The sequence below is a fragment of the Melanerpes formicivorus genome, unplaced genomic scaffold (assembly GCF_026170545.1).
Source record: "Melanerpes formicivorus ecotype bairdi unplaced genomic scaffold, bMelFor1.0.p_v2 SCAF_24, whole genome shotgun sequence".
In the NCBI taxonomy this organism is placed as follows: Eukaryota; Metazoa; Chordata; class Aves; order Piciformes; family Picidae; genus Melanerpes; species Melanerpes formicivorus.
Window position 1 is genome coordinate 573,059 of NW_027142376.1, and position 14,358 is coordinate 587,416.

At 42.7% G+C, this 14,358-nt stretch overlaps 2 protein-coding genes across 7 annotated transcripts in view; one reads left to right on the forward strand and one right to left on the reverse strand.

Moving 5' to 3' along the window:
- TPK1 (thiamin pyrophosphokinase 1) overlaps positions 1-14,358 on the forward strand; it is a 364,520-nt gene that overhangs the window by 326,452 nt on the left and 23,710 nt on the right. The gene's annotated exons all lie outside the window — the stretch shown is intronic.
- SEC61G (SEC61 translocon subunit gamma) overlaps positions 1-14,358 on the reverse strand; it is a 44,270-nt gene that overhangs the window by 695 nt on the left and 29,217 nt on the right. For all 5 annotated transcript variants that reach the window (XR_010989025.1, XM_068152554.1, XM_068152555.1 and 2 more), the window contains exon 4: positions 7,339-7,427. Coding sequence is in view for 4 of the 5 variants with exons in the window: in XM_068152554.1 (XP_068008655.1) it covers positions 7,358-7,427 (70 nt within the window). In the remaining variant the exon portion in view is untranslated. The remainder of the gene's footprint in view (positions 1-7,338; positions 7,428-14,358) is intronic.

A 14,358-nucleotide genomic window follows, 5' to 3' on the forward strand; every position in this document is an offset into this window, starting at 1 on the left:
ACTCCTGAGAGCAGCCCAGTCTCTGCCACTCTGCCACTCACAGTATCACAGTATAACCAAGGTTGGAAGAGACCTCGAGGATCATCGAGTCCAACCTGTCACCACAGACCTCATGACTACTAAACCATGGCACCAAGTGCCACGTCCAATCTCCTCTTGAACACCTCCAGGGATGGTGACTCCACCACCTCCCCGGGCAGCCCATTCCAACGACTAATGACTCTCTCAGTGAAGAACTTTCTCCTCACCTCGAGCCTAAACTTCCCCTGGCGCAGCTTGAGACTGTGTCCCCTTGTTCTGGTGCTGGTTGCCTGGGAGAAGAGACCAACCCCTTCCTGGCTACAACCACCTTTCCTCACAAGATCTGCTCTCCAGACCTTGACTTTCCACCAGCTTAGTTGCCCCTCTCTGGATACACTCCAGCACCTCAATGTCTTTCCCATAGTGAGGGGCACAAAACAGAAGCCAGCATTTGGGGTGCACCCTCACCACTGTTCCTGCAAACTGAGCAAAGCCTGCTCTGGTGAAATATAAATGTCTGTCTCGGTTGAAAAGTAGCTCCTATTCTCCATGAGTTCTGGAGTATGTCAAACCTCAGTCAGAGGGCATGGAGATATAAAACCGATGCAGAGGCTGAAAGTCTCAAGTAGGACAGCTTTGCTAGCTGGAGAATCAGTGCTGCATGTAGAAGGAGGTTGGTGTGCCAAGAGTTGCTAATAGGATGTACTTCTGTGTAAACATGGTGGATGTGAAATGTGACTTTGAAACATGCTGTTTGCCAAGTAAATATTTTCTCAGACAAGGAGGTTAGATCAACTTTCAGAGCCTCACATATTTACAAGGAGTGTATGAGCTGTGGGCTGCAGAGGTTACTGTGTTTTGCTTTGCTTTACACTGGTATAAATCATAAATGACTCTGCCTCACTGAGGTACCTCCTGATTCATATTGTGACTGCTAGAAGCCAGAATGCTAGAAGCTTTATGCACTTTTGAGCAAGAGGTAGTGTTTAAATTGCAAGATCCCTAGAGTGGCCATGCTGACTTCTGTACCCCTGTGTGTCTGTTGTGGGGAGACACTGGATGACCCTTTCCTTCCTTAGGTGGAAAGAACAGCCCTCTCCTGCCTTTACATCATTACACAAAGTGAAAACCAACCAACATAGAATCATTAAGGTTGGAAAATACCTTAAAGATCATCAAATCTCAACCCAATACTACCATGAGCACTAAACCATGTCCCAGAGTGCCATGTCCACACAATTCTTGAGCACCTCTGTGATGGTGACTCCACGACCTCCCTAAGCAGCCCATTTCAATGCCTGACCACTCTTGCAGTAAAGACATTTTTCATAATATCCAACCCAAACCTCCCCAGTACATTTTGAGGCCATTTCCTCTTGTCCTATCATTAGTTATTGAGAGAAGAGACCAACCCCCACCTCACTCCAACCTCCTTCAGGGAGCTGTAGAGAGCTATAAGGTCTCCCCTCCATCTCCTGGTCTCCAGGTTAAATAACCCCAGTTCCCTCAGCTGCTTGTCTTAAGACCTATTCTGCAGATCCATAATCAGCTTTGTTGCCCTTCCCTGAACTCAGTACATGTTCTTGTTAGTCTCAGAAGTTAGTATCTGAACAGGTTACAAGGAAGGAAGCTCGGCAGTGTGCCTCTTACTCGCTCATTAGAGATGTAATCTCCATCAAACTCTAGGCTATAACAACTGTTCTTCAGATTGTGGTGTGTAAATATTTGACAGTGCTTATGAATGAGACCCTTCCTCATGTGGGAGCCAACCAGAAAACCAAAACCAACCCCTTCTTTTCTTTTTTGGTTTTCCCCACAAACTAGTGTATCTGTCTGTAAATGCAGGGTAAAATCAAGGATGGCACTGGAGTGCAGTCTCCTCCTGTAGGCAACTAATCTCCAAGCAGTACTCAAGGACATGGGAATCTGAGAGACTTCTGTCATCCAGGAGGGACTAACACTGACTATTCCAGGATTCAGTCAAGGAATCTTAATCATTTTCCTCTCAGTACTGTTGTGAAAGAAGGGGTTTTCTACTCTTTTACCAGTTCACTGCTGTGTACAGTGAACTATATTTTTATAGCAGGAGAGGAGATGCCACCAAAAGTTTCCCTCTTCATGTTTTGTGCTGACTTTTGGCCCTGTAATATCCTTTTGACAGCTCTCAGTGCTTGCAATATTATTTGCCCATCGTTAACAATTTATACTCCATGTCAAGTTTTAGATAAGCTAATGACAAGTGGGATATTATATGTGCTCATTTGCACACACATAAAAATAGCTTGGATAAAGAAGTACAGCAAACTGCAGAAAAGTTACCAAATGCTTAATAGTTACTTTATTGCTCAGCTGACATCCTGAGAATAAATTGTCTTATTTTGTAGTAATAAGAAACTTTACTGTATGTATCTCTAATGGGAGAAAAAAGCTCAAAGGTTTGTATTTTAGGCAGGTTTTCTGTTTTAACAAGAAAAAAACACTAGCAAAATACTGTGTCATAGGATCATTTCTGTAATGTAAATGGATATTTAGAAACATGCTAATGTACATTCAGCTGTCAATAGCTCTGTGTGTAGTGTAGTTATGTGTCTTGGTGGCTAAGAAAGGACAAACATGCGCTGTTGTCATGCCATCAGGTGGACTTTTAATAAGGTGAGATTGGTAGTAATGTCCAAACAGAGGAAGCTCCTCAACAACCCCCTTCCAAAGCAATAAATGTGCATGGAAAAGCAGTGATCCATATTTCTCACCTTGAATAGGAAAACAAGAATCTCCCCCAGCCTTCTTGAATCATTTTGGTCAGAAAAGACCTTTAAGATCGAGTCCAACCATTCTTTAACTCTACCAAGTCTGGTGCTAAACCATGTCCCTCAGTACCATATCCCTGCCTCTTTTAAATACCTCCAGGGAAGGGGATTCAACCATCTCCATGGGGAACTTGTTACCAGTCTTTGAGAACTGGTGAAGAAGTTTCTTCTAATATCCAACCTAAACCTCCCCTGGGGCAACTTAACGCCATTTTATCTTGTCCTATCACTTGTTACTAGGGAGAACTGACAAACACCCACCTCACTGCAACCTCCTTTTAGGAGTTGAGAGCAATGAGGTCTCCCCTCAGTCTCCTCTTCTCCAGACTAAACAATCCCAGGTCCCTCAGCTGCTCCTCACCAGACCTGTTCACCAAACCTGTTCTCCAGACCCTTCACCAGCTTTGTTGCCCTTCTTTGGACATGCTCCAGAACCTCAGTGTCTTTCTTGTAGTCAGGGCCCCCAAAACTGAACCCAGCACTCAAGGTGTGGCCAAGATGTGGCCTTACCAGTGCTGAGTACAGGGAGGCAAACACACAAGAGTGTGTTCACCAACTAGTTGACTCTGAGTCATTGCACTGTTTTCTTGAGATTTTCATGTTCGTGAACATACACAGGAGGAAGAAAAGTCTTATTCACCTCCCCATGCCTACTAGTGGTCATGTTGTCATAAGGCAGGAGTGCTGAGAAATGGTTTGGATGGTCACAGTATTAGAAGGCAAATTGGTGAGGTTTGACAGGTTGGTAATTCTGTCATAGGAGGCTTTACTTAAGAGAGTTTTATAGCAGGAGTGCACTTCTGTATTAATAATATCTGCAGATAGAGCTGCCCTTCTGATGTAGGCAACATCCCAAGAAAACATTAATCATGTTTTCCTGGAGCAGCCAAATTGATTTCTTGGGAGAAATATTTTCTTGTCTACTCCCCAGCTATTTCTGAACCCATCACCAACTTACGGTGGTCTGAGCACCTAATGAACAAACAATTACTGCCTGTTGATCACCCAGCACAGAGGGTACAAATGCTCCTTTAGGTTCTAAGTGCAAGTAACTTCATTTTTGCTAAGATGCAGGGGCTGGTTTTGTTCTATCATCTTTTTTTTTTATCTTTGGGTTTTTTGGGTTTTTTTCTTCTCTTTTGGATCCTTGGGTTACACACAGAGTGATGTCATATTTGCTGTGCTAGGAACAGCTTACATTTATTTATTCTGTTGTAGCATTCCATGTAAGCTTTTACAAGCAAAGGAAAACTGCTCAGTTTTTGTTCCCTTCGTTTCTATGTGTCCACTTCTCCCCAAGATGTAGCTCAGTCCTGCCCAGCAAGTGGCAAGATAGCTAAAAATGGAGCCCATTAACCCAAGCAGAGACAATGCTCCATGAGCTACAGGTGAGTTGATTTGCTTCAGGCCAGTTTAAGTTGTAAGACTAGTTTGTGCACATAGGGTACATGGCAGTATCACCTAATGGTGTCTTCCTGCCTCTTCTGTACTCAAAAGAAAACTTAACCTAGTTGATTTCTGTGTCCAAAGGAAGGGCAGTCAGTGTAAAGACTAGCTGTGCCAAGCAAGTGAAATGAGCAGTCTGATTTGGAGACATGCCTGTACCTGAAAGGAGCCTGTGGAGCTCAAATCTAACTGTCAGGACCTGCCACTACTCAAAGCCTGACCAGCTGGATTTTCATTTTGTATTGATTTTTTTTCAGGTTTTGATCAACACAAACTGCTCACACACCAGGTTGAGTTCACTTAAGTCATTCCCCACAGAATCACAGCGTTTGTACCAGTCTGCTTTGATTGAGCTCCTGTCTACATGTAGGAGCATGCCCCAGGTGAGCTGGTTATTGCAGTCATGATTCACACCAGTCTCATTTGAACTCCACTTGTGTTTTGGCCATCTCTTGATTTTTCCACTTCACAGCATCTGCCAGTAAGGTGTCAAGAATGACTATCAGATGGAATTTCTTACCAAAGCTGTTTAGTGGTCTGATTCCCCTAGAAACTTGTCCCTGTGGATTACACCAAACTGAAATCTCTTGAATCTGACAGGAGTGAGCTGCAATAGAGAAGAAAATATCCTCTTCTTCCTTCCTGGCCTCCTCTTCTGAGGAATTACAGGTTTCAGGTCTGTTTCAAAGTGCTCAATGCATCCAGGATAGGAAGAGAACTACTGAACTTCCAAGGCAGACACAAACGTTATTTACACCTCTCTACATCACCGCTGTTGGGCCTTTGACTTCCACAGGCTCATGATCTACAATCTCCAAGAAGGCCATGAGCAGTGAATCAAAAATGACTTAGAAGTGGCCTTCAGAAAGCTCTGTTAGGGGCATTTCCAACACCTATTTCAAAATACTTTGTTTCCTGTTTAGATACGATTTAGAGGCTCAAAGTCAGACAATTCAGTTCTGCTGTGGTGGAAGGCAACAGTGAGGTTATTCAGTGCAGTTCTGGAGCTCTTATTTAGATATCAAATTAGATGTCAAAAAAAAAAACATTACAAATTCTTACTTTTGGGATGATTAGAGGGAATTACATGGCTGGAAAGTATTTGTATTGGGCTTGGTTTTGGGGTGATAGCAGATAATACAAATAAGGCAGAGGTAAAGCAGTATTAAAGAGTTTATCAGTGTTCTCAAAAATAATTTATCCTCTTTCTTGACACTGGTTGAAGTCTTGAGGCTCTTCTCTGCCTATCTCCAAATATTCCCTGGGTCACTTAAGAAGAAGCTGAACCATGATTCTCAGCATTTGGAAGTAAATAGGCTGTCATGACTGATGCAAGCTGTCTTTGAAATCAATTATACATCCAATGCAACAGAAATTGCAAGTAAGTTAATATTGGCCTAATGACTTTCATAGAATCATTTAGACTGAAAAAGATCTCTATGATCATCAAGTCCATCCATCAACCCAACACCACCAGGCCCACTAAAACCATATCTTTACAGGTCTCTAAAACAACTGTGTCTATCAAGGTCTGATTCCATGTGATTTCATTATAAATGAGGGTCTTGTTGTTTCTTTTCCAGTATAGCTTGAGTCTTAAGGAAATACTTTTTTTTTCCCCTAGTGGATGCATAGAATCATAGAATGGTAGGGTTGGAAGGGACCTCTGATGATCAAGTCTAACCCCTCTGCCAGAGCTAAATCATGGAGGGCAGGTCACACAGGAACACATCCAGATGGGACTGGAAAGTCAGTAGAGAAGGAGACTCCACAACCTCTCTGGACAGCCTGCTCCAGGGTTCCACCACCCTCACAGTAAAGAAGTTTTCCCTCATGTCAAGATAGAACTTCCTGTGTTCCAGCATGTATCCATTGCCCTTTGTCCTATCACAGGACACCACTGAGAAGAGACTGACACCTTCTTCTTCACACCTAGCCTTCAGATATTTATAAGTATTGATAAGATCTCCTCTCACTCTTCTCTTTTCTAGACTGGATGGCCCCAGGTCCCTCAGCTTTTCCTCATCAGACAGATGTTACAGTTCCTTCATCATCCTTGTAGCCTCTGTTGGACACTCTCTAGTATATCCCTGTCCCTCTTGATCTGTGGATCCCAGAATTGGACACAATACTCCAGATGTGAAATCACTAGTGCAAAATAAAGGGGGAGGAGAATCTCCTTCTTGATCTGCTGGCCACACTCTTCTTAATGCACCTGAGGATACCATTGGCATTCTTGGCCACAAGGGCACCTTGCTGTCCCGTGGATAACTTATTGTGCACCAGGACTCCAAGGTCCTTCTCCATAGAGCTGCTTTCCAGCCCCTAACCTGTATTGGTGCATACACAATGTGTTATAACTGGCATAAATATATTAAATTACTTAGGAGAGGGCATCTCTTTCCCGTGCTTTTTCCTGGTATTTAGCAGTGTGTGTGTGTTAGATTTGTTGTTGGTTTTGTGCTGCAGGGATGATTTCTTTCCTTTTTTTTTTTCTTATAACATGCATTTACAAAACATGGATTTACAAAATAAGTAAACCTGAGGAGTGATACTGTGCAAATGTCTCTCAGCTTTATTTCCATCTCTCCACATTCACATTGTGGATTGATTTCCAAAAGGCAAGATAAATATGGAAACCTGACAGCTGAAAACACCATCAAGTGGGAACTTGTGTCCTGATTATGCTGTGGAGAAAGTGATGCTTGCTTTAGTCTGATTTATGAACAGGGCAATGACTGGGCAGGTGCTGGGCCAGCATCAGCTATTTGCTTTCCTACATAGAGAGTGATGAAAGGTATTGGAAAGCAGAAGGAGCAAAATTATTATTTAATTTTTTTTTTTTGATGCCTCAGCTAAGTGCATCACAGTGCTACTCATGAGCAGCTATCCATCTTTGCTGGTCTGAAGAACATGTTGACCTTTCTGGAGACCACATCTCCCTCAAAGGGTTTTGGCCTGAAATTTCTCTTTCCCCATCAATGTGCACACACAGTGCCTGTTCAGTCAGGAGTGAACAAAAGGCCTGAATACCAAGATCGAGCAAGCTCCTTTTGTTTCTCACCTGGTGAGACTTCACAGCTTCACAGACATGAGCGTTGAATTCTGCATAGCCCCAGCTTGAGACATGCGTTGGACAGAAGCCTTCCAGCACTGCTGGGATAAACACAATACCAAGGCAGGTTCAGTACTCCACAGGAAAAACTATGTGCAGAATTATAACTCAAGAGTTTGATTCAGACACCTCAGAATCAAGAGGCAGAAAGCTGACACTACAAACACCAGCGTCAGTGAACAAAGAAGAGGAGGAAGTGTTCCAGGTGCCAGAGCAGATTCCTCTGCAGCCTATAGTGACAAAGTGGCTTTGGTGGACACCTGGCATGCAGTCAGGGCCAACTCACCACAGCTTTAGGTCAAAATTTCATTTTTCAGTCAGTGTTGTGATGTCTAGATGCTATAATAAAGGTTTGAAGAAGCACTCTATGAACATACAGCATATGTACAATCCCTCTCCCAGGAGGCTCACAGCTTTGCAAAAAGACTTAAAATTGAATTAAGAGGACAATACATCAGATTATTACCTGCATCTGTATATGTGAAGTAAAAATCTTCTTACCTCATTCTCTCTCAAGTGTGTGTGCACATAGGATATGTGGCAATATCACCTAGAGGTGTCTTCCTGCCTCTTCTCAAATTCTCAACAGAGAATTATAACCCATGGCTCAGCAATAGATTCATCAATTCATACAATGATTTAGGTTGGACGGAACCTTAAAGATCATCTAGTTCCAACTCCCATCCCATAGGCAGGGACACCTTACACTAGACCAGGTTGCTCAAGGCCTCATCCAGCCTGGCCTTGAACACCTCCAGGAAGGGGGCATCCCTGGGCAACCTGTTCCAGTGTCTCATCACCCTCACTGTAAAAAAATTCTTTCTAATATCTGGTCCAAATATCTATCTAATATCTAGATATTCTCTATTGTTTTTTGTATTTTTACAGAACACTAAGACTATTTGAATTGTTTCTTTCACACCATATGATCTCTTATGCTCCAGCTGTTTGGTGAATTAAATGTATATTAAGCTTCATTAAGGGCTTTCACTGCCTTTTGAGTGGATATACATTTTCCAGCAACTTTTGGAATTACATGAAGTACAACATGAAGTTTGCTACAGTTGCTCATCATTTTGATAGCAGAAATTTGCTTTCTGAATGGATTTAAGCTTGAGGAGGATATATTTAGACCAGCTACCAGAAAGAAGTTTTTTACAGTGAGAGTGGTGAGACACTGGAATTGGTGGATGCCCCCTTCCTGGAGGTGTTCAAGGTCAGACTGGATGAGGGCTTGAGCAACCTGATCTAGTGGAAGGTGTCCCTGCCCATGGCAGGGGGCTTGGAACTAGATTATCTTTAACCCAAACCATTTATGAATCTATGACTCTTACGGTTTAACACAGTGTGTAGCAAAGGTGGCATTTCTGTACAAAGAATGAAAAAGGTAAAAAAAAACTTGGCTGCTTCCTCAGCTGTACATTGGATTCCTGTGGTGGACATGGGCTAGGATTTGACAATATTTTTTTCTGGTGCTGTGTCCTCACAAAACACCTACCTTTTTTTTTGCCAGCTGTGCATGTCCAGTTGCCAAGAAATGCAACTTTGGAGCTGAACGTGCAGCTATTCAGTGTCAGAGCTGAACAATCTGAAGTTTTTTGGGTCAGTTATTGGTACCAGCCAAAATAATCTCTTGAGACTTGATAAAACTGGCTTGCATATCATTGACTACATGAAGTACAAGGCTGAAGAATAGCGTAGAGTAGAGTAGAGTAGAGTAGAATAGAATAGAATAGAATAGAATAGAATAGAATAGAATAGAATAGAATAGAATAGAATAGAATAGAATAGAATAGAATAGAAAGGATAGAAAGGATAGAATAGAATTAACCAGGTTGGAAGAGACCTTTGAGATCATCAAGTCCAATCTGTCACGCAACACTATCCAATCAACTAAACCATGGCACCAAGCACCCCATCAAGTCTCTTCCTAAACACCTCCAGTGATGGTGACTCCGCCACCTCCTTGGGCAGCCCATTCCAATGGCCAATCACTCTTTCTATGAAGAACTTCTTCCTAACATCCAGCTTAAACCTCCCCTAGTGCAGCTTGAGACTGTGTCCTCTTGTTCTATTGCTGGTTGCCTGGGGGAACATACCAGCCCCCACCTGGCTACAACCTCCCTTCAGGTAGCTGTAGACAGCAATAAGGTCTGCTCTGAGCCTGCTCTTCTCCAGGCTAAGCAATGCCAGCTCCCTCAGCCTCTCCTTATAGGCCTTGTGCTCCATACCCCTCCCCAGCTTTGTTGCCCTTCTCTGGACACGTTCCAGCCAGAAGGCCAAGGTGAATCAGAACATGCAATGTTAATGTCATAACTGTGTCCATGAAGCATGGCAGTAGTAAGTCATTATTTCTCTGGTTGTATATTAGTATAAAACTCACACTGCACCAGGCACTGACCTATTTTTGCCATCTTTTAGTGTTTAATATCACATCGCTTTAAAGTCTTTGTGTGATCTGCAGAGGTAGTAAGGCATCAGGCTGACCATTATGGAAGGTGTTAGGAATGGCCAATGATTTGGAAAGCTGAGACTCTAAAACAGTCCTGTTTTCATGTGTCTGGGGTAAACTCCCTTCTCAAATGACAAGCTGCAGATGCTGAGTAACTTGGAAAACTCATAGAATTGTCCAGCCCAGAAGGGACCTCCAAAAGTCATCCAGTCCAACCTCCCTGCAGTCAGCAGGGACATCCCCAGCTAGACCAGGCTGCCCAGGGCCTTGTTGAGCCCAGCCTTGAATATCTCCAGGGAAGGGGCCTCAACCACCTCTCTGGGCAACCTGTTCTAGTGTTGCACCACCATCATAGTAGAGAACATATTCCTAACATCCAATCTAAGTCTGCTCTTCTCCAGTTCACTGATGGTGGCTGCAGTACCTGGCTTTAAAGACTCAGGCTTGCAAGCTATAGCTTCAACAAAATTTTGGTTGATGCCTCTTCATAAATTGGTGCATCAAGGAAGAGAAGATAGGAAAATTTTATGAACCTTTCTTCAAGATGATCTGCACTCTGCCCTTAAAACTCTGTTGCTCATAATTAATGCAGTCAGCCCAAACCTGTACAAAAGTGCCCTACATGCTCTGTGTTTAATATAGTGTATATATTTTTGTGTGATAAGCACACATAGTGTTGGATGTAATTGGCCATCTGTGTGTATGTCTACACCATTTTCTTCACAACCATAACAGAAAAAATAAGGTAATTGATGATTATTTTCTTTTCGTTGAAAATAGTTATCCTGGCTTCTAGTCCTGTGATAGCTCTACACAAGGACAAAACAAGGATGTTTTCCTTGGACATGTATAACAGGCATCCCCACCACCAAACTCCAGTTATCTGAAGGTAAAAAGTCAAAGCTTTAATAGCACAGTAAATTTACACCCTTATCTGTGCTTGACAAAATTCTAGCCATAATTTGATTTCACCATATATACAATATATGTTTTTATTTAAGTAATAATGACTGAGGCACAGAGAATTTCCTGAAAATTAATGGCTGGCTGAAAATTTTTATAGCCCAAATACAGCCAAGGGCCATTAATCCCTACTGGTCAATTCTCCATGAAATGCCTTGTGTCAGGGGTCATTTGTTACATTCCCATCCCTCCCACCCACCAATAAAGAAGGAAAATTAAATGCTACTTTCCTCTTTTGGCATCAGTGAGCCTTGAAACAGCCTCTGCTAGAAAGTGGTGCTGGTGGTGGCATGGCAATGAAGGTTTCTTAGTGAATGAATGATGGAGAACCTTTCAAGAATGGTCTTTCACTGTCTATTACTTTACTTTTGTTAGTGAATAAAGCTCTTCAGTTGGCTTCTTGGAGCTGACAAGGAGGTGAAAACATTGCCATGCTTCCCTTGCCAGTAGAAAAGCTGCGGTGTTAGGAAAGTGGGGGGAGTTTGCATCCCACATGTATCACAGGTCTGTCTTACCTACTGTGGCTGCCATCCTGCTAGAATCTTTTATTTATTCTCTTGTATTCAGAGACCAGCACTAACTACTTGTAATTTAAGTTTATTTTCTCTCTTTCTTGGAGAAATATATCTTAGTTCACCTTGGAGAAAAGAAGGCTCTGGGAAGACCTTTTAGTGGCCTTCCAGTACCTGGAGGGTGCATACAAGAAAGTTGGGCAGGGACTTCTTGCAAGGGCTTGTAGTGACAGGATGAGAGGGAATGGATTGAAGCTTGAGGAGGGGAGATTTATACTGGGTATTAGGAAGAAGTTCTTTACAATAAAGATGGTGAGACACTGGAACAGGTTGACCAAAGAGGTTGTGATGCCACACTCCAGGTCTGTTTAAGGCCGGGTTGGATGAGGCCTTAAGCAAGCTGGTTTAGTCACTGCTTTTCAGAAAGGAGGAAGAAAAGCATTCAGCCTGATCAACCCTTGGTGACATGCAGATTAGGTTATAGTTCTTTATCTGCTTTATTTCAGACAGTTCCTTGAATGGCAAGCTTGGAACAGTAACAGATAAAAACTAGACCATGGGATATTTTGCTTAAACTTAAAGGAAAACTTCTTCCTGTGAGGGTGGAGAGCACTGCACCAGACTCCACAGAGGGGTTGTGGAGTCTCCATCTCCGGAGACTTTCAGAATCCAGCTGGACACAATCCTGTGCAACCTGATTTAGGTGACCTTGCTTCAGCAGGGAGGTTGGACTGGATGATCCCCAGAGGTCCCTCACAACCTCCACCATTCTGTGATTCTGTGAAGCTAGAGACTTGGTTGTAGTTTCAGCCTTCTGCCTCCTTAGTAGGAGAACTGGGCTTTCCTTCTTCCACTCATGGAATGGAACAACAAACCTTGGCACTGTTAAGATTTTGACATAAAATTGTAAAAAAAGCATTACAAATACTAAACTGCACTTTTATTATTCTGTTTGAACACTGGAGTTCACATGGCTGACTTTGAATGGTCTGTCAGTCTATCTGGAGAGAGTGGGGATGTGTCAAACCAATTATTTCCATTTCAAGTGAAACAAAATTTTTCAAGATATTCCAAACCATACTAATACATGAAATAAATACTACAGCAAGGTGTCCTGTGGCTGTCCCTGGAAGCCTGCTTTAGGGATCACAGTTTCAGAATACTGAATAATGAGGAGGACACAGTGAGCCAAGACATGCATGAATTTAAGCAAGGGGTCTTTGATCATTTGAAACTTGTTCTGTGTCCTTACCCAAGGTATTGATCAAAGCACTAATCTAAAAAGAATGATATAGTAAAGGTGGATTTAATTTCATATTATTTTTCTTAAGATATATTCCTTTCCAGTATTTTTATTGTGCAGACTGTGACTGGGGCAGGCTTGCCAACTAGTTGTACACAAGTTCACAGAATCACAGAATGTTAGGGGCTGGAAGAAACCTCGATGGATCATCCAGTCCAACCCCCCTGCCAGAGCAGGATCACCTATCATCACCAGGATCATACAGGAATGCATCCAGGAGGGTTTTGAATATCTCCAGAGTGGGAGACTCCGCAACCCCCTTGGGCAGCCTGTTTCAGCGTTCTGTCACCCTCAGAGTGAAAAAATTTTTCCTCATGTTTCCATGGAACTTCCTATACTTCAACTTCCACCCTTGTCCTGTCACTGGGGATCACCAAGCAGAGCCTGGCTCCATCCTCTTGGCACTCACCCTTTACATGTGTGTAAACATGAATGAGGTCACCCCTCAGTCTCCTTTTCTCCAAGCTAAAGAGCCCCAGCTCCCTCAGTGTCTCCTTGTAAGGGAGATATTCCACACTGGAGGTGTTTAGGAAGAGACTGGATGGGGTCCTTGGTGCCATGGTTTAGTTTATTAGATAGTGTTGGGTGATAGGTTTAACTTGATGATCTCAAAGGTCTTTTCCAACCTGGTCTGGTCCGGTTCTATTCTATTCTATTCTATTCTATTCTATTCTATTCTATTCTATTCTATTCTATTCTATTCTATTCTATTCTATTCCATTCCATTCCATTCCATTCCATTCCATTCCATTCCATTCCATTCCATTCCATTTTTGTGGCTCTGAGCTGGACTCTTTCAAGCAGTTCCCTGAGATCCTTCTTGAATTGAGGGACCCAGAACTGGACACAATATTCCAGATGTGTCCCATGGTGCACTAAGACTACGTGTGTGGGTGGTTTTGCCTCTGGATGCTGGCATTTGCAGGGTCACAGCCCTGTGGCAATGCCAGCGATGAGCTGTGTGAGCAATCTGGCAGTGCAGGCCCAGAGCCTGACATGGTGGTAGGCCATGCTCAGCATAAGTGCAGAGCCAGCTAGCAGTGTAGCAAAACAGTGCTGTGCCTGCAGCATGTAACTAAAACAGGACACTGGTAGCTATAAACACAGAAAGTTACCTTAGGACAACAGGACATGCACCTGCATCAACAGACCTCGTGTGTCATTAGTAGTTGGACCAATAATTTGTAATAGTGTGATGTGTGGTCACTCATAGGGAACCAATGAAGCTATGCCAACAAGGCTCTCCGAGTTTATATAAGTTGTAGAAGTTCCCTTGCTACGCACCTCTGCCTTTTCTTTCCCTTCTTCTTCTTTGCTTTACTTTACTGTGCTGTACTCACACTATAGGCCTGCAATACTGGAACAATAAAGGAACAATACTCAATCATATTGGCCAGCTGTATTGACTCCAATCTGTCATCTCTACAGCCCTTTTCCTTAAAGTTATGCTTCATCTTTAAAGCAAATCACTTTATATATGCCACTAGTATCAGTGAGGGTCTGTAAGACTCTCCCACAGACAGGTGTCATTGAGGGACTGAAGTAAGTGAGAAATAGAACAGAATGAAATTACTTGAGCTCGATAGCAACACCTAAACCACCCCTAACACCACCCCTAAGCTGGACTCATGATCTGTTGATACGTTGCCTTCTTTTTTTTTTTTTAATTATGAAATTTAAATATTTTTCTGCTGCTATTTACTATTGAATTTAATTTTTATTTGGTTTTTATCCTATAT